This window comes from Barbatula barbatula (assembly GCF_947034865.1).
Source record: "Barbatula barbatula genome assembly, chromosome: 3".
Lineage (NCBI taxonomy): Eukaryota > Metazoa > Chordata > Actinopteri > Cypriniformes > Nemacheilidae > Barbatula > Barbatula barbatula.
The window spans coordinates 28,309,492-28,330,860 of NC_136764.1; the positions used below are offsets into that span (position 1 = coordinate 28,309,492).

Sequence of the window (21,369 nt, forward strand, 5' to 3'; positions counted from 1 at the left end):
GGTCATTATTAGGTTTCTGAAATTCATCTGGTCATTATTAGATTTATGAAATTCAACTGGTCATTATTAGATTTATGAAATTCATCTGGTCATTATTAGGTTTTTGAAATTAATCTGGTCATTATTAGATTTAAGAAATTCATCTGGTCATTATTAGATTTATGAAATTCATCTGGTCATTATTAGGTTTTTGAAATTCATCTGGTCATTATTAGATTTATGAAATCCATCTGGTCATTATTAGGTTTCTGAAATTCATCTGGTCATTATTAGGTTTTTGAAATTCATCTGGTCATTATTAGATTTAAGAAATTCATCTGGTCATTATTAGATTCAAGAAATTCATCTGGTCATTATTAGATTCATGAAATTCATCTGGTCATTATTAGATTTATGAAATTCATCTGGTCATTATTAGATTTATGAAATTAATCTGGTCATTATTAGGTTTTTGAAATTAATCTGGTCATTATTAGATTTAAGAAATTCATCTGGTCATTATTAGATTTATGAAATTCATCTGGTCATTATTAGATTTATGAAATCCATCTGGTCATTATTAGGTTTCTGAAATTCATCTGGTCATTATTAGATTTATGAAATCCATCTGGTCATTATTAGGTTTCTGAAATTCATCTGGTCATTATTAGATTTATGAAATTCAATTGGTCATTATTAGATTTATGAAATTCAACTGGTCATTATTAGGTTTCTGAAATTCATCTGGTCATTATTAGATTTATGAAATTCAACTGGTCATTATTAGATTTATGAAATCCATCTGGTCATTATTAGGTTTCTGAAATTCATCTGGTCATTATTAGATTTATGAAATTCATCTGGTCATTATTAGGTTTCTGAAATTCATCTGGTCATTATTAGGTTTCTGAAATTCATCTGGTCATTATTAGGTTTCTGAAATTCATCTGGTCATTATTAGATTCATGAAATTCATCTGGTCATTATTAGGTTTCTGAAATTCATCTGGTCATTATTAAATTTATGAAATTCATCTGGTCATTATTAGGTTTCTGAAATTCATCTGGTCATTATTAGGTTTCTGAAATTCATCTGGTCATTATTAAATTTATGAAATTCATCTGGTCATTATTAGATTTCTGAAATTCATCTGGTCATTATTAGATTCATGAAATCCATCTGGTCATTATTAGGTTTCTGAAATTCATCTGGTCATTATTAGATTCATGAAATTCATCTGGTCATTATTAGATTTATGAAATTCATCTGGTCATTATTAGGTTTTTGAAATTCATCTGGTCATTATTAGATTTATGAAATCCATCTGGTCATTATTAGGTTTCTGAAATTCATCTGGTCATTATTAGGTTTTTGAAATTCATCTGGTCATTATTAGATTTAAGAAATTCATCTGGTCATTATTAGATTTAAGAAATTCATCTGGTCATTATTAGATTCATGAAATTCATCTGGTCATTATTAGATTTATGAAATTCATCTGGTCATTATTAGATTTATGAAATTAATCTGGTCATTATTAGGTTTTTGAAATTAATCTGGTCATTATTAGATTTAAGAAATTCATCTGGTCATTATTAGATTTATGAAATTCATCTGGTCATTATTAGATTCATGAAATTCATCTGGTCATTATTAGATTTATGAAATCCATCTGGTCATTATTAGGTTTCTGAAATTCATCTGGTCATTATTAGGTTTCTGAAATTCATCTGGTCATTATTAGATTCATGAAATCCATCTGGTCATTATTAGGTTTCTGAAATTCATCTGGTCATTATTAGATTTATGAAATCCATCTGGTCATTATTAGGTTTCTGAAATTCATCTGGTCATTATTAGATTTCTGAAATTCATCTGGTCATTATTAGATTCATGAAATCCATCTGGTCATTATTAGGTTTCTGAAATTCATCTGGTCATTATTAGATTTATGAAATTCAATTGGTCATTATTAGATTTATGAAATTCATCTGGTCATTATTAGATTTATGAAATTCAACTGGTCATTATTAGATTTATGAAATTCATCTGGTCATTATTAGATTTATGAAATTCAACTGGTCATTATTAGGTTTCTGAAATTCATCTGGTCATTATTAGATTTATGAAATTCAACTGGTCATTATTAGATTTATGAAATCCATCTGGTCATTATTAGGTTTCTGAAATTCATCTGGTCATTATTAGATTTATGAAATTCATCTGGTCATTATTAGGTTTCTGAAATTCATCTGGTCATTATTAGATTTCTGAAATTCATCTGGTCATTATTAGATTTATGAAATCCATCTGGTCATTATTAGGTTTCTGAAATTCATCTGGTCATTATTAGATTTCTGAAATTCATCTGGTCATTATAAGATTTATGAAATCCATCTGGTCATTATTAGGTTTCTGAAATTCATCTGGTCATTATTAGGTTTCTGAAATTCATCTGGTCATTATTAGGTTTCTGAAATTCATCTGGTCATTATTAGGTTTCTTAGATTTATGAAATTCATCTGGTCATTATAAGATTTCTGAAATTCATCTGGTCATTATTAGGTTTCTGAAATTCATCTGGTCATTATTAGGTTTCTGAAATTCAACTGGTCATTATTAGATTTATGAAATTCATCTGGTCATTATTAGGTTTCTGAAATTCATCGGGTCATTATTAGGTTTCTTAGATTTATGAAATTCATCTGGTCATTATTAGGTTTCTGAAATTCAACTGGTCATTATTAGATTTATGAAATTCATCTGGTCATTATTAGGTTTCTGAAATTCATCTGGTCATTATTAGGTTTCTGAAATTCATCTGGTCATTATTAGATTTATGAAATTCATCTGGTCATTATTAGATTTCTGAAATTCATCTGGTCATTATTAGATTCATGAAATCCATCTGGTCATTATTAGGTTTCTGAAATTCATCTGGTCATTATTAGATTTATGAAATTCATCTGGTCATTATTAGGTTTCTGAAATTCATCTGGTCATTATTAGATTTATGAAATTCATCTGGTCATTATAAGATTTCTGAAATTCATCTGGCCATTATTAGGTTTCTGAAATTCATCTGGTCATTATAAGATTTCTGAAATTCATCTGGTCATTATTAGATTTATGAAATTCATCTGGTCATTATAAGATTCATGAAATTCATCTGGTCATTATAAGATTCATGAAATTCATCTGGTCATTATTAGGTTTCTGAAATTAATCTGTTCATTATTAGATTTATGAAATTCATCTGGTCATTATTAGATATATGAAATTCATCTGGTCATTATAACGTTTTTAGTTATAGATCAAACTCACTGTATTTGCCGTCAGACAGCATTTAGCTTTGAACTTGACTTTGGGGGTTCTGTTAGTCCCTAAAAAGATAGTTGTAAACAGCCTTTTAAGGCAATACTCGGGTATTCAAAAGAAATGGTAATCACAATACACAAAGACCCATTCAGAAAACGGTAAGAGTTGCATGTTTCCTTTTTTAAATACGTTGTCAGTGATGCGGTGAGTCAGAAAATTGTAGGTTACATCGTATATGTCGGTTTCCCCTAAAAATAGCTAAAATATGTTCACCTTATCAGCAAAAAATTCACGCAACATCCCATGCGGCAACACTGGGCATTGAAGTGGGGAAAAATCATGATATGGCCACCATCATCCCCTGACCTAAAATGAGGGTCTGTGAGGATGGCCAGTAGTATACCTCAAAACATCAGCTCTGGCAGGCTGTATAGGCAGAAAGGATGGACTCGCATGTTCATTGGATCAGGGGGCTGTTAAAGTCATCTTAAAGAAACGTTCATAGGGTAATATCTTTTTATTTCTGTGGCTATATCTACGGTTCAAGTTAAGATAGCACTCTAATTCTAGCAATTACAGTCATTGTCTGTTAGCTTAAACAGAAACAAACCACAGAATGCAAAGACACATGAAAAGACAAGAAAACTTTTTTGAACAGATCCTAAAATGCATGTACACCCTTTCTGAAAATAAATGCAAATATAAACAATATATAGAATTAGAATTTGAGACAAATTACAAATAAAAGCCGATAGTGCGGTTGCGATCCGGGCGAGAGTCCTGCTCATGGTGCTTTCCCGATCCCACCCCTCTCTCCACCACTGCGCGTTCTGTCCCTTCACTGTTACTTTACAAATAAAGGCAAACACACCAAAAAAAAGGTAAATTCAGAAAAACTTTTTTTAAACAATCTGTCCATGCAGCATTTTTGACAGATTTTTGTTTTAATAACCCAGTGAATCAAACACACACACACACACACCTCTGTCATACTAATCAATAAATCTTTCCACTTATCTTGGATGAGTAGACCTAACCCTGACATCTAGAAGCCCAAAGGTCACCCCAAGAGCATTTTATGAAGTAGGTATCTCACCAGGAGCCGTCTCAATAAGGAGGTTCAACCAACACGGAGTTAGAATGTAATATCTGAGTTGATTTACAACGAGATGAGAATCTTTGAGTTTTTGGTTTCAGACTCTGGGTGGTCTTATCTTGAGTTAAGCGCGTACACCTCGACTACGACCAGTCGTGATCAAAGAAGCTCCGATATTACGATTCACCATGGCAACGACACCAATACAAAGCCTGGTCTCACGATCGGCCGCTAGAGGGCGGTATAAACCCTTTTTTAAATCACCATAGATCGCGAGCTCCTTTACGACATGTTTACATGGTTTACGGCAGTTAAACGCTTTGCGAGCACATTTTGACGGATCACCCTTCTCTTATATCTTTCTCTCTCCATTGAACAAGGTATGATGTTATTACTTTATCTAACTATTTCGTTTAAAAAAGTCAATGTAAATGTTTTCTAATTTGACATCAATGAATCACAGATAGTGAAAAACTTTAATGACTTTTAAAACCTCGACAGAGTGATAATCTTGCCGAAAGTCAACGCGGAAATGTCTAAAGAAACAGGAACAGCAAGATGGTATAAAACTGTGTATTTCTTGACAATTTTCACCTTTCTGCTACTTTTACGACGACAGAAATAAGCGCAGTTAACTAGCTATAGTGCTAACTGCAGTATGGAGCTTTTACATATGAACTTAAATTAAAACGAGTTTGCAGATTTGTACATAGATGTGTTTAACGACAGATTTAAATTATTGTTACACATGTAAAATAGTTACAAAGAAAAAGTATAAAATGGTAAATGATACAACTAACTGTGTTCAAGTGTAGAAGATTTTACCTGAGAAAAATCTGATACAAAAATGTAGAAGAAGGAGGGAAGCATGAAAGCATGGTTCAGTGGCCTTGGCCCCAGAGCTCAGGTAAAGAAGAAGAGCATGAAATAAAGGCAGAACCCAAGCAGAGCAGCCCAGAGAAGATCTATAGCATCCAGCTGCCAGAAATGAGCTTGCAGGGAGAAGAGCATGTCTAATATTTCCCATTTTTTGCTTTCCTTGACCATGTGACTAAACGTAACTGAGTAATACAAATGCTGTCATCATTAACGCACTCTCACCGTATATACATGTCTGTGATCTGTTAAACACAAAGAAAGATATTGGTAAGAATGTTAGCAATTTTCAGTTCTGTGACATCATCCACTACCATAGTAGGGAAAAAATATACTATATGTTGTTCTGTTGAACAAAAAGTGAGATATTTGGAAAAATTTAGGAACACAAATAGTTCTGGGGCACCTTTGACTAGCATTTAATTTTTCTTACTTTGGCAGTCAATGATGTCACAGAATAAAAAATCTTTGCATAATATTTGCGTAATGTTGTCACGTGTTGTGTTGTATTCTTCCAAATATTTTTCTTTGTGTTCATCAGAAATCATTTGTGCAGGTATGAAATGACAGGAGGGTGAGCAAGTGATGACAGAATTTTTGAGTGAACTATAACTGTAAGGGTCTGTGTCCACTGAGGTGTTTCTGCCCGGGGCCAGTGTGATTTTTCAATTGCTGTTAATGGAAGCGCCACACTTTTGAAAAACATGTTACAAACTCCTCTGCTTTTTCATTCATCAGCTGTTTTCTAAATAAAATTCATGTCAAATTACATGAGAAACTATTTCTTATTTTACTCAGAAGTGTGAGGCGTTGGAAACATGTTTTGTATGTATCGCATTTGAGGTTAGGGTTGGCAACATTTTGAAATACGGGACAAAATTTGACCTGTGCCGCAGTTGTAATTAACATATGCTTGACGTCATCATCTCATATTTGCATTTGCTCTCCAAACGGTTACATTCAGTGCTGTTGTTGCTAGGGGTGTAACGAGACACGAGGCGAGATTTTAAGACTTTTTTAAAGAAATCCTCAATGATGAAATGTATAGGAAAAAATGGTCTCTTAGTCACCTTAAGAACACAAAATGCAAAAATATAGGCATTTTAAAATCAACCTTCAAATAAAACTTGAAGGAATTATATTATGCAGCCATGAACAATATGTAAACACTGCAAAATGTTGTGTCACAAACTCAACTGACAGGCTGTAATAGCACAAAAGTGATTCTTTGTTTTCTTAACAGGCACAGCTTTTAGTAAAGAGCTGTGGTTGTTTTCTCTATATGCTTTTGCATAGTGCTCATGTGAGCAGAGGTTGTGATCATATCACACTGTCAATCCTCATTCCTCCACTGACTGAACCCTCATAGCCTTCAGAGAAACATTTAAAACTACATAAACACATATTTATGCTAAAAATGTACATATGTAACAGACATATGATCCGTTTTTGCAGAGGTTTGCCTGTGAATGTATTTAAAATAACAATGTGAATTTGCTATAACTAACTTGTGGTACAGTCTGCTGCTGTTCAACAGCATGCTGCACGCTCTCAGCGTGAACCAATGTAAACAGTAGTGCGTGAGGCGCGTATGTTGAAACCGTCCATCTAGCACGTGTTTACATAGAGAAACGGTGGGAAAGTTGCGCTGCGGGATGGTTAATCACGTTGTCTTTATGAATGACCGGGCCGGTCACTGTAGCTCACACCAGGCACATACTTTGTGCAGTTATTAGCGTGTTCTGTAAAGTAATAAAAACAGGTCGAACCACAGCTAAATGTGCACAAACACAAATGCTCCCAAATATATTTTGAGGTTGCACAGGTTTAATATGGGGAACATATGAAACTAAAAAGGTAGCAATTTCGAGCCCAGCACTCGATCATGCCAATTGTGTGAGGATATTGTGTTCAGATATATTGTGCCACGAGATCTCGACACACCCCTACTAAATGTTTTCAGATATAAATTAATAAAATAGTAGGGTAAATAAACTGTGTGCAGATGTAGAGACAAAATACATCATGTTACTTGCTATGCGCTTTTCTGTCAAAAAAGTTAGTAAACGCTGCAGCACTGCTGAACCCATATGTTACCATATCCATACCAAACGCTCTAAAGCACATCTTCTCTGCTTTTGCGGATATATTGTAAATATGGTAATAAGGGCCGCAAACCCTTTCATCCACATAAACTGCGATCGATACAGACTTGTCCAGTTGAATATGTGGTTCCACTTGTTGAGAAGCTTTATCAGAACAATGTTGCCCAATTCTGACAGAAGATTAATTACATGAGCAGTTTTGTTATGTTCTAGGCCAGTGGTCTCCAACATGGTGCCCGCATAAACTCAGATTCGTCAACTGTCCTGAGCACCTAACAATGACTGTAGCGATCAGCCAAGTGCTACAATGTCATGAAATGTAATTATTAGCATAATAATGAAGTAAGCTTCAATTCAAGTTCAAAAATATGTGAAAGAGGACTGAATTTGGTCCTGTGAGCCTAAAACGAAGGCATCAGATGTTTAAAGTTTAAAAGTATTTTATATAATCAGGTAGCCCTCGCTTACGAAAAAGATTAGATTGTTATTATTAGACAGTTGTTATTGGAAGTGTTCCTGTAAATAGGATTGGAGTCTCCATGGTACGACATGCTGTGATGGAGATCAACACCAGCCGACTGGAAACATTCTTGACAAAAAACCAGTGTGACTTTGTCTTCAATGCAAGAAACCCTCCATTCACACAACAGCCAAAACGCATGATTAGTTAAACTTTCTATTTAGTTATTTTAAACCTGTATATGACTCTTTCTTCTGTGGAACTGTGGAAGTGGTTTTATGTCCATTCAATAGAAATCAATGAAAGTCAATGTTGTTTGGCTATTCTTCAAAATATATTTTTAGAAGAAAATAAGTCAGGTTTGGTATGACACGAGGGTGAGTGAATTACTTTGAATGGAATTTAATGAGATCATTTCTTTAATATCATATTAACATGTTTTAAGAGTGAGCTAGTAAAATAGACATTTTTGAAGGATGCCAAATATTGTTATCTGCAAAATTCCAGAGATATTACTTTTTTAACCAATATCGTGAACCCCTGAAAAGTGTTTCCTTGAATCCCAATCATGTTTCTGATGTATTAGAGGTTTGTCATAGATATAAACTGGCTTAAGGCTGTTTTTATTGTGTAACAACACATACTTTATTTGTCTTAAGCAGGTAAAGGATCAATAAATGATGATTATCCAGCTCATCTTCAAGAGAGTAGCTCCACACCTTCGCTGTGGGAGATGGGCAAATGTCCAAACACATCTCAAACAACTGGTGCGGACAAACTCAGGTGCGTCATTTAACCATTTAAGCCCAAACCTCAAATACCTTTAGGCTACTACAAACAGGCATCAGCAGGCACAGAATCAATAAAGATTTTACAGCTTGATCAACATCAGCAGGGTTATTTTAAAAAGCTAATCTAAGCGAAGCTCATAGATAATGATTCAAATCAATCCTTCAACCGAACGGATTGAGACTGTTTAGAGCACTTTAGCAAGACACTTGCAGCTTAAGCTACATTCTAGTAACCCGCAGAGGTTTTCCTCCGGCAACCTACCATGCATCTTGACTTGTGTGTTTATTAACAAGGATGAATGCACGTTTGTGTTTGTAGATATGTCTGAGTTTCGGGAGGTGTTCTCAAAGGCCAAACACATTGCCATCATCACAGGTGCTGGAGTGAGTGCAGAGAGTGGAGTACCAACCTTCAGACAGGCAGGAGGACAGTGGAGGACATGGAAAACACAGGTGACAACACAAACACACACTTTTGTTTTGTTGTTTCATTTCTGGGGCCATATGATAGATAACACAGATCATTTATTACACGTCTCATGACAAAAAACGGCTTAAAATAAGGGATGGTTCACCCAAAGATAAAATATTTGGAAAATGATCATAAACCAAACAGACCTCATCCCCTATTTACTGCCATAGAAGGTCAAACAAATACTATAGGAGTCAATTGAGGAGTCAACCCATATACTGTATCTTCCTTTTGCGTTTAGCATAACAAAGAAATTCATCTGAGGGTGAGTAAATGATGACAGAATTTTCATTATTGTGTGAACTATCCCTTAAAATAAATTATTTCATAATTTGCTCACCCTCATGCCATCCCAGATGTATACGACTTCCTTTCTTCAGTTCAAACACAAACAAATAATACAAAACAACACACAAGAACCAATAAAATGTACGAACGCGCTGCCATTCTTTAATTTAGTGCTTTAATTTAGTTTGGTTTAGTGATTATGTTTCTCTCTCACACACGCACACACACACACACACCCACACCTATTGTTTCACTTTAGAATATGTTTAATAACTCTGTGTACTTCCAGTCTTTTATTCTATTAAAATAATTATTTCAAGTATTATTTTTGAAAGGCATTCATTTCTTTGTTAGGATTTGGCAACTCCTGAATCTTTCTCTCGTAACCCCAGCAGAGTGTGGGAGTTCTATCACTACCGCAGAGAACTCGCTCTGAATGCCTGTCCCAGCGCAGCCCACGGAGCTATTGCTGAGTGTGAGGCCCGGCTCAGCAAACAGGGTCGATCTGTGGTGGTAATCACACAGAACATAGATGAGCTGCACCACCGGGCTGGATCTAAACATGTGCTAGAGGTCCATGGTGAGAACTCCAAAGAATGCCATGTTATACAGTGGATTATAGGAAAGCATTTGTCTTGAGTTATGATGAGGGCTTGTTTTCATTATATTCTATTTGATCCCTTTGAACTGAGATTTTTTGCTCACAAATTAATAAACATACAAAATGGAAATTCTACTGCAATAAGATACATTTGAAGAACATTTAAGAGTTGTATTTTCATGACAAAATACATTTTTAAGATAAAGAAAAACAGGTTCCCTGCAGTTAAGATAATGCTCACTGTGGGCGTGAAAAGTAGTAGTAAGTAGTAATGGTGGAATTCTATTATACTATATACAGGATTATATTACATTACACATCAATAAAGTGTCATTCCTTGTCAAATCAACCAAATGTATGAAATTTTGCCTTAATTTGTTGTAAATATTGTAACGGAAGCAAGACCAACATAAATGGTTATGACAGCCAGAATATTAGATGCCACTGTTAGGTAATCCACTCATTTGTAGAGGGGGTGGCAATGTTGACCTAATTTTAGAGCCATATTAGAGAGTGGGTGAAAATGACTTGAGAAATGTGCCAATAGAAAAATCTGATACTTCATTTCTTTTAAAGGGGAATGTCTGAATAACAAATAACTAGAAAAATGTATCTTCTTTCCATCTAACAAAAACAATTGCATTGAACATAAGCATTTCAGAGTTACTTTTCAACTTTCAAAACCTGGCACCTAAGGACTTCAATATGGATCACTATGGTCACATTTTCATTTTCAGCTTGTTATACTACCGATGGCCTCGTATCTAAAAAAATATGTATTGCTAAAGTTTTAGAAAAATATCAGCCCATTTTTGTATTCATTTACTGTATATATTCCTTTGTTGTCTGTAGGAAATCTGTTTAAGACCAGATGTGTAAGTTGTGGAGATGTGGAAAGCAATCACAAGAGCCCCATCTGTCCGTCACTGGAAGGAAAAGGGTATGTCACATTTAAATGATTCTGATATCATGTGACTTTACCCTTTTTGGGTAATGTGTCAATATTTCTCATTAGATTTGTGTGTCAGCTTTCATCATAATGATGTTCGACAGTATCTTTCATGTGTATGAAATCATCTCTTACAGTTCACCCGATCCTGATGTCAAAGATGCACCCATAGCTGTCAAAGACTTGCCTAGGTGCACAGTACTACTACTTGTAAACAAATAATGTCAACACTATTTACTCAAACTGTTTGTATCAAAGGCACACAGTGTGAAATGACCAATTGCAATTTACAAGGGCTTCACAATTAATTAGAACTATGGATTTAAATTTAAATTTCTACATAACGTCCTGTTTGTTGTAGATGTGATGAAAAGGGCTGTGATGGTCTTCTAAGGCCACACGTCATCTTGTTTGGAGAAACTTTGGACTCTCACATCCTTACTAAAGTGGAGAAGGAGCTAGACACATGTGACCTCTGTCTGGTGGTCAGTAATAATTGACACTTGTCTTCTTTTGGCAAAACTTTTTTATTTTAAATATATAGACTGAAATGAGTCCTAATTGAAGTCTTTCTTCTGAATAGCTCTATTAACAGACCTACTCTTCTGTTCTGTTCCATTTAACTCCACACAAGTGATTCACCACATTGTATTTCTCAAATCTCAGGTTGGCACTTCCTCTGTTGTGTACCCGGCCGCAGTGTTTGGTGCACAGGTGGCGTCCCGTGGCGTTCCAGTGGCTGAATTTAACATTCAAACGACACCCAATACCACACGCTTCACGTAAGCAAAACCACAAGATTGCATAAATCTGTTTGTATATAAACATATAAAAGGATGGGGATGGAGTTGGAGTTGGGGGACACATGTGTTGTAGATTAGAGACTCGGAGATAATCCATAAACAGGTGGGGAAGTAATGCAATACATTTACTACGTTACATTTACTTGAGTGCCAATTATAAAAATATGTACTTTTAAAGTAAAATTAAAAGTGGGTTCCTTTACTCTTACTTGAGTATATTTCTAATAGAAAATCATTGACTTTGTTACACTGCGTAACGTTCCTTCATTTTAAAATATGCATTATAAAACGCATTGTTTATTTCAAGGTTGTAATCTCTTTTTACGGCCATTCCCGAGTGATTGATTAGTTTGAGTCGTTTCTTTTGAAAGCATTACTTGAACAATGGGCAAAAGCATCTGAATAGGTTCACGATTCAGTACAAATGATTTTTTCAGATTGCGGCATGATCTGAATCGTCTGATGCGGCGGGTAACTCAATCCTCGTAGAGTGAAACTTAAGAAAACACAGAACACAAAGAGCGGCTATGAAGTGGCTATGAATCTATATCTACAAATCAAAACTGCAAATGCGTTATATTGTCAAGTCAAGTCAAGTCAGCTTTATTTATATAGCGCTTTTTACAATTTTCATTGTTACAAAGCAGCTGTACAAGAAAAAATGACTATAAGTAAAACATAAAAGGTTATGGAATTCAAAACACAGGTCAAATATCAGACACACAATAAATTCCTATATGCAGTGTTAATTAAATAAGACTACCAAATTCTAGCAGCCCCCCCGGCCAGGCAAAACAGTGCAAAACAGTATGCAAACGGTGGCGAGGAACCCAAAACTCCATTGGAGGAGAAAAAAAACCTCAGAGGGAAACCAGGCCTAACCAGGGGATTCCAGTTCCCCTCTGGCAAAAACTGCAGCCTCTGCACAAGCTCGACAGTGCTTGCACAACAAGGCAAAATAAAAAAAAAATTAGATTTAAAATTATCATTAATAATCTAATAGTGGCTGAAGTTTTGTAGGGACGTCACTTCCTTCGTCCAGCATTTGTCAGTTCTAGGAATGGATTGCGCCCTGCCCGCTCCGCTCTTGTAACCTTGGAACAATGAGACAAGACTGGCTGAGAGTAGAGTACTGTTCTGCACTCTTTGATGCAACAAATGCATCAGTTGTTATTGGAAGTGTCCCTGGTTCCGGTTGATCTAACTAGTGCAGCCTAGATCTTTGAAATACATATATTATGATAATGTAGTGTATGCAAGATTAAAAAGATGCGTCTTTAGTCTAGATTTAAACTGACAGAGTGTGTCTGCCTCCCGGACAGTGCAGGGAAGACTGTTCCAAAGTTTAGGCGCTAGATAAGAAAAGGATCTGCCGCCTGCACTTGATTTTGAAATTCTAGGTATTACCAACTGACCTGACGCCTGAGAGCGTAGTGCACGTGATGGACTATAATACGTTAGAAGTTCTCTCAAGTAGTGAGGAGCTAAACCATGCAAGGCTTTATAGGTAATAAGCAAGATTTTAAAATGTATGCGATGCTTTATAGGTAACCAGTGCAAGGTTGACAGAACCGGGCTAATATGCTCATACTTTTTTGTACGTGTAAGAACTCGAGCTGCCGCATTTTGGACCAGTTGGAGTTTTTGTAATAGGCCTGCAGGGCAACCACCTAATAGTGCATTACAGTAATCTAGTCTTGATGTCATAAAGGCATGTATAAGCTTCTCCGCATCTGATGATGACAGCATATGACGTAATTTAGATATATTTTTAAGATGGAAAAACGCAATCTTACAGGTGTTGGCGACCTGGTTCTCAAATGACAGAGTACTATCGAATATAAAGCCAAGATTCTTAGCTGAAGATGAGGGTTTTATGGAACATCCATCAATAGTTAAGCAGTATTCTTGGTTGTTACGTAGGGCGGTTTTCGGTCCGATAAGTAACACCTCAGTTTTGTCCGAGTTCAGTAATAAAAAATTGCTACTCATCCACTTTTTTATATCGACTATGCATTCCACTATTCGATGGAATTGCTGTGTTTCGTGAGGCTTCGAGGAAATATAAAGTTGCGTATCATCAGCATAGCAGTGAAAGCTTATTCCGTGTCGCTTTATTATATCTCCTAGGGGTAACATGTATAATGCGAAGAGCATAGGCCCTAGTACTGAGCCCTGTGGTACACCGTACTGGACTTGCGATTTGCGTGATACCTCATTGTTTATTTTTACATATTGGAAACGGTCGCATAAATAAGATCTAAGCCATTTCAAAGCTATTTCCTTAATACCGACATCATTTTCAAGTCTATGTAGGAGCTTGCTGTGGTCAATGGTGTCGAATGCAGCACTAAGATCTAGCAGCACCAATAAGGAGATACAACCTCGGTCAGACGCCATAAGCAGATCATTTGTAACTCTAATCAGAGCAGTCTCTGTACTGTGATGTGCTCTAAATCCAGACTGGAAATCTTCATTAATCTCATTCCTTTGGAGGAAGGAGCATATTTGAATTGAGACTACTTTTTCCAGAACTTTAGATAAGAAAGGTAGATTCGAAATAGGTCTATAGTTAACTAGTTCTCCAGGATCCAGATGGGGTTTTTTGACAACGGGGCCTTATAACAGCCACCTTATATGCTTTAGGCACATGTCCTAATGTCAGAGATGAGTTAATAATGCTAAGTAGAGGATCTATCATTTCTGGGAGCATCTCTTTCAGAAGATTTGTAGGTATAGGGTCTAGCATGCATGTAGTCGATTTAGATGATCTAATGATTTTCGATAGTTCATCGTGATCTATAGTAGAAAATAAACAGGTGTGTACAGTTCAGTCATGCATGTAGCCCTGTAGTGCAATGTAAACAATGTTGTAGCAGCATTGGAGTTAAGGGTATGAGAGGTACTGGAATCAGTGTTCAATAATGAAACAGCTCTGGGAAAAAAGCTGTTTCTTAGTCTGCTGGTTCTTGTCCGGACGCACCGGAAGCGCCTTCCAGAAGGCAGGAGAGTAAACAGTCTATGAGCGGGGTGAGAGGAGTCCTTGAGAATGCTGCGAGCTCGATGCAGACAGTGTTTCTTCTGGATGTCCTCAATGGCAGAAAGTGTAGTCCCTGTGATGCGCTGGGCTGTTTTCACCACCCGCTGCAGTGCCTTGCGCTTAGCAACAGAACAGTTCCCGTACCAGACTGTGACACGGTTGGTCAGGATGCTCTCTATCGTGCAGCGATAGAAGTTCACCAGGATAGTTGAAGACAGCTGGTTCTTCTTCAGTGTCCTCAGAAAGAAGAGACGCTGGTGAGCCTTCTTGACCAGGCATGAGGTGTTGGTGGTCCAGGACAGGTCCTCCGAAATGTGAGTCCCCAGGAAGTTAAAACTGGAAACACGTTCAACAGCCATTCCATTAATGTGGATGGGGTCGTGTGTGTCTCCTTTCGTCCTTCCTGAAGTCCACGATGATCTCCTTTGTCTTGGAGGTGTTAAGGAGCAGGTTGTTGTCTGTGCACCATGTGGCCAGGTGCCGGACCTCATCCCTGTATGCAGTCTTATCGTTGTTGCTGATGAGACCAATCACCGTTGTATCGTCTGCAAACTTGATGAAGGAGTTAGATCCGTTCACAGGCCTGCAGTCGAGTGTGAAAAGGGAGTAGAGAAAGGGGCTCAGTACGCAGCCCTGTGGTACACCAGTGTTGAGGGTGGTGGTGGTGGAGCAGATGGGGCCTAACCTAACAAGCTGAGGCCTGTTCGTCAGGAAATCCATAATCCAATTGCAGGTAGGGTTGTTGATGCCTAGGTTTCCAAGTTTGATGATTAGCTTGGAAGGGATGACGGTATTGAAAGCAGAGCTGAAGTCTACAAACAGCATACGTGCATAAGTGTCCTTATTAACCGGACAACGGCTAATTAGAATATAGAAAGACACTAAGACATGTTTGTGTAAAGACACGTTTTAAGGTCTTATCAAAAAAAGACAACACGATAAAATATAAATTTAAAATAAGTGCCATAAATATAAATATTCAGACAAAATAAATTAATTAGCCTACCTTAAATCAGGCGAATTTCACGATTGCTCAAAGTCCATGTGCTCCGACAGAGTGTGGGGGAGAGGGAGTTGTGGTTCATTGCGCATGCTCAAAAGAACGTCTTGAACATTTTAAGTGAATTTACATACTTTTTGTTAGTTCTGTGAACTATACATTTTAATATTTTAACAACAATTAAAAAAGTCTAGTAAAGTCAACTATTTATCCAAAATCAAGTAAACATACTAAAACTTTTCTAGTAAAGTATACTATTTGGTTTTACAGTGAATGAGGAGATACAACTTCGGTCAGACACCATTAGCAGATCATTTGTAACTCTGATCAAAGCAGTCTTTGTACTGTGATGTGCTCTAAATCCAGACTGGAAATCTTCATTGATGTCATTCCTTTGGAGGAAGGAACATAATTAAGTTGAAACTACTTTTTCCAGAACTTTATGAAAGGTAGATTCAATATAGGTCCACTAGTTCTCTAGGATCAAGTTTTTTTTAACAAGGGGCATTATAACATCCCCCTTAAATGCTTTAGGCACATTTCCTAGTGTCAGATATGAGTTAATAATGCTAAGAAGATCTATAATTTCTGGGAGCATCTCTTTCAATAGATTTGTAGGTATAGGATCTAGCAAGCATGTAGTTGATTTAGATGATCTAATGATTTTAGATAGTTCATCGTGATCTATGGTAGAAAATAATCACAATTTCCCTTAGGGGCGCTGTAGTTAGTCGTTTGTTCAGCTAGTGTAGCCTCCAGTTGCATAATTTTCATTTTTTATCTTATATCTTCATTCTTTATTTTTGAAGTAGTACATCAATTCATCACTGATATGTTGATATCCAGAATCAAAAGTTGCTGACGATTTATTTTTGGTTAATTTAGCAACTGTGTTAAATAAAAACCTAGGGTTGTGCTGGTTTTCTTTTATTAGTGATGAAAGGTAGGTGGATCTAGATGTTTTTAGGGCTTTCCTGTATTTTCGAATACTATCCTTCCATGCTGTACGAAATGCTTCTAATTTGGTTTTCTTATAGCTCCATTTTTAGGACCAAATTCTTTAGATCCTGAGTGCGTTCATTATACCACGGTGTTGGGCTGCCATCTTTAATCTTCTTTAAGTGCAGAGGGGAAACTGTGTCTACCGTTTACGAGAATGAAGATCTTGACATTACCACTGAAAGTTTTCACTCCACAATGTCATTAATCATGCTAGATAGTTGAGACAATTACATTTACATTTATTCATTTGGCAGACGCTTTTATCCAAAGCGACTTACAAGTAGTTTTTTACAGTGACACATTACTAAAGAGCAATCAGGGGTAAGGTGCCTTGCTCAAGGGCCCTTCAGTCATGACCTGCTGGTACTGAGATTTAAACCGGCAACCTTCTGATCACAAGCCCAACGCTCTAACCCCCAGAAACACATTTTTGGTAGTTGAAGTTATTTTTCAACCATATTTGTAACAAGGAGTTTGATTTGCAGCCCAGTCGTCCATATTTATACTGTACGACAGTATTAAATCTAAAGTATGATTACGAAGGTGAGTGGGTCCCGATACAATCCGGTCTAACGCCTTTGGAGTTAAGAGTGTCTTTCAACGCCATTTTACAGCATCTGTATCGTTATCTACACGGATGTTAAAGTCACCAACGACAAGGACTCTGTCTTTGGACATACTAGTTTTGATAAAAACCCACCAAATTCTTTATTAAAACGGTAAACAGTTATTTAATACGACAAATTGTTAACATCGCACTTAAATCCCATAAAAAGTTGTCCATTGAACATGTCTTGGTTTGGTGTTTTTAATTTGTATGCGGTATAGGTATAACTGTACACAGATTATTCGGCAAAATATGTTAAAAATATTCAGTACATGGGAACAGTTCGATTTTAAAACCACTACTTTTCTCAGATGTTAAATATGGTCTGATGGTTAAATAAGTCTGTATGTTTGAGTCTAGAAAAGTATGGAATTTAAGAATGGAAAATGTAAGAACCCTGACATTAAATTAAGTTTTAATATCTCGCACTAAAACATAAATACATCTAACACGGGTTCATTGTCCTCATCCCCTAACCAATGCATCATCTGCAAATTTAATCTGAAATCTACTAGGACAAGTGCTCCTATTTGTGTACAAGGTAAACAGTAAGGGTAAGACGACATAACATTGTGAGGAACAAGATGTTATTAAAAGTCAGCAAAAATAATTAAAGAGTACATAACATTGAATTGTTTAGGTCTATTTACATACAAGGTGTAAAAACACTTTTATGTTGTAATAATATGCATTTTTCTTATCATACTTCTTGACTTGACTCTCAAATGATTTGTTCCGCGATTCATACGTCTAATCCCCTCCTATCCTCGTGTCATGTGATTGGTCAGGTGGTGTAGTCTGTTGTGATTGGTCAAAGGCGTTCAGCTTGTGTTGCAAATGGAACGCCTATCATCATTACTGGATTACGGTTTACAGGTGGTTGGATATTATATACATTGTATAGAAAGCAGTTTCAGGCAGAGTCTGACGAAGATTATTTTAAATGTTTTAATAACAATTGTACCGGACCTTTGACGTTGACAAGAATTCAGATTCGGACCTTTGAATGTAAACTTTGAGAACCCCTGTCATAGAGCCTTATCGACCTTGATTTGTCTGTTGATTTCTTTTGGAAGTCTCTTTTAGCTACGACATCATTTCTTTTGCTAGGACATCATTATTATAACAGGCTGTTTTCGCTATTTCCCCATGGTTTAAGACATTAAAAAAAGAATGTATATTATCAGTACATCTGAATCAAATTTAAACAAGTAGATTTAGGCGATGTTAGCAATAATAGTAAGCATAATAAACCATGAGCATGCTATAAGTTGTACATTTTGTTCTTTAAAGGATGCTTTATCCATTGTTGTCCATTGCCATTAAACTTGAGTGAGAATGCATCCTGTTTAATTTAGATGAGTTATTTAGACAAAACGTATTGATAGGGTGTTTTTTTGGCATTGAAATGCGGTAGATTATTACTTATAGCATATACAAAATATATACACTTATATCAAAATAATGAAATATACAAATAAATATATATTTATTTAAATCAAACAGGTACAAGGTATGTACACAGCACACAGTCAACTGCGCATTATAAAAATGCATGAACATAAAAAGTACATAAACATTATACTTAAAGTGTTAAAATTGGTTGAGATTGCTTGCTTGCCCGGAATGAAACAATCCGAAGTCTCCTAGAGCAACGTGACGCATGCGCATATGCACTAAATTGCTCTGGTCAGAATCAAGTATTCCATAGAGCCATGTAATAATTAGTGTGATATAATTTAATCGACAAAAATGACTGATTTGCTTTGTTTTTACATAATAACTGACAATGACACTGTTTCTAATGGTAAAATTTCTATTTTTACTAATCCTGTGTTTTGTGTTAAAGATTTCATTTCCTGGGTCCCTGTGGAACGACCCTTCCCATCGCTCTTGCACGTCATGAGTCTGAAGTCATATGATGCTGAAATCATTGTCATTTGCAATAACAATAGCACAGACTGTTTTACAAAAACTTAACAAGATGATTTCGAAAGTGGACCAAAGAATCTGTTTATAGAACATTTCTGACTCTACAATACAATGTTGTGCCCTATTTCTATCCATACTGTAAATACTCACACTGCTGAAATACAATATGTATCAATTAAAAGTATTTACACAGAAATTGCACAATACACAGAGCTTTCATATACAGTATGCTGTATAAAGAAATGTTTTATGTGTAAACTTTCTTTCTTCTGTGTCTTAAGAGTTAATCGTATGTCTCTATATGCACATGTAATTAGTAAAGTGGGTATAGCTTCAAATGTTTTGTCTAGCAAGGTTTTCTGGTCATGTCTATAGGATTACTTTAAGTAAAAGAATGACCGCTAATGAGAAGCACCACATTTCTGGCACACAGAATCCACAAATGGTCCTTACAATATACTATTTTCAGTAGTGCTTGTAATGTAATAGTATTCTTTACATTTGTATTTTTGTCATTTGTAAATAAAATGCCTGTGGAAATACAAGTACAAATAAAGCAATTTTTTTAACAGAATATGTTGATTCACGAGACCTTTCCTTGTTACAACTGGGGTTCAACACTACATGTAGCAGTTTTCATGTGCTCTGGTAAAATGTTTGGATTTTTGTTGCCTGAAATCCACAGATTTAATCTTTTTTACATTCACATAATATAACGTATAAAATGAAGTGCCCTAAATAAAATACACTTGAATATAACTCACTTCTTTCTTATTGACTAATATTTCTGTGTTTGTGGACAGAAGATCCTTGATTTCTTGGCCTAAAATGTGCTGATATTATAACTGCCATATGTCTGTCATTCAATCTTTGTTGCTGGAATAGGCTTATGAAGGTGTTTGCTATTTATAGCAGCCTTCAGTCTCTCATCTCTGAATGATTTGATGCAGATGGGGGTTTTTTATAGACACATTCTATTTCTCTCCAATCAAGTTTAACTCATTACTCCTTAAGAAAGAATAGGCACAAACCCTTTGAGACCAGAGGCCGGGCGTGCCGGCCATTTTTATATTCGTTAAACTAGCAAAAGTGGATTTGGACACGCTCTAAGTGCACTTGCACTGCTCGCTTTAGACTTCAGAGCTTAGATTGTTAAAGAAGGGCCCATAGTTTTAATCAAACAGGATGCAAAGAGATATTTCAGACCTAGGAAACAAATTATTTTTTGAAAACATGTTATAAACATTCCAATTGACTGTCTCTGAATTGACTGTCTCTGAAACTAGAATTACTGCAATTCTCATGTTACTGCCTTCCCAAGACAATCACTTGATCTTCAACTGTTATCCATGGATAAAAGTTACTCGCAGTGTTGATTGATTTTGTGAAAGCATTGGAAGTGTAGCAATATTAATAAAAAGTGGAATATAATATTTTAAGTAAACAAGCCCCATATAGCTGAAGCTGTAAATATTTATTTCAATCCACAGATCAAAGAGCTGCACTCATAGCTTTTTGAGACTCAAGCATAAGGTCGAAGGTAACATGTGTAAGCAGCTGAGGACCATCGTCCCATGGCCTTCAAAGAGGAAACAGGTGTGGAAGAAACTGCTGCTGTTGCTGCACGGATGCGCAGCGAATGTGCAGTATAACGATCTGGAGGAAGCCCACAATATTGGCAAAGCAGACAAAGACGGGAGGTGAACCAGCACCTGGCCACAGGTTTTTCTTCCTCTGTGGGAAATAATGGGTCTTTCTGACCAGTGTGTGGACCTCTTTTCAAATAGGCCAACATGAAAGACAGAGGGCAAAAAGCAGTGTTAGATCCAGAGATTAACACAACAGTTCTGTTTTTGAAGTGAAATGGTAAAATACAGAGAAGGTGGCACAGAAAGAACTGAAGTGAGACCAAGCGTAGTGGTACATTTTTTATGTAGATTTAGCTAGACCTTTACACATATAGCAAGCTGCAGAGTGAGCTGCCAAACTGAAGGGTCGTGTCTAGTCTTGTATGGTTTGGTTGAAAGAGGGGCAGACCAGGCAGGATGGC

General features: G+C 36.2%; 1 protein-coding gene across 2 annotated transcripts; it reads left to right on the forward strand.

The window, feature by feature from the left end:
• The first annotated feature begins 4,677 nt into the window (after nucleotides 1–4,677).
• LOC306892289 (NAD-dependent protein deacylase sirtuin-5, mitochondrial) lies at nucleotides 4,678–20,081 on the forward strand. 2 transcript variants are annotated; one of them, XM_079453284.1, is made up of 10 exons: nucleotides 4,678–4,773; nucleotides 4,895–4,954; nucleotides 8,497–8,617; nucleotides 8,945–9,078; nucleotides 9,740–9,965; nucleotides 10,839–10,926; nucleotides 11,073–11,126; nucleotides 11,297–11,420; nucleotides 11,602–11,717; nucleotides 19,237–19,891. In XM_079453284.1, the coding sequence occupies exons 3-10, from the start codon at nucleotides 8,512–8,514 to the stop codon at nucleotides 19,307–19,309; spliced, it is 921 nt and encodes a 306-aa protein (XP_079309410.1). In that variant the 5' UTR covers nucleotides 4,678–4,773; nucleotides 4,895–4,954; nucleotides 8,497–8,511; the 3' UTR covers nucleotides 19,310–19,891. The 2 variants fall into 2 exon arrangements, with proteins under 2 accessions (XP_079309410.1, XP_079309411.1); XM_079453285.1 differs by lacking the exon at nucleotides 4,895–4,954 and having other exon boundaries at nucleotides 19,237–20,081.
• Nucleotides 20,082–21,369: the final 1,288 nt, after the last annotated feature.

Coding starts and splice junctions, on each gene's coding strand:
- LOC306892289 (XM_079453285.1), top strand. CDS start 8,512: ATGATGATTATCCAGCTCATCTTCAAGAGAGTAGCTCCACACCTTCGC. Junction 9,079..9,739: donor GGAGGACATGGAAAACACAG/GTGACAACACAA, acceptor TTTCTTTGTTAG/GATTTGGCAACTCCTGAATC. Junction 11,127..11,296: donor GCTGTCAAAGACTTGCCTAG/GTGCACAGTACT, acceptor TGTTTGTTGTAG/ATGTGATGAAAAGGGCTGTG.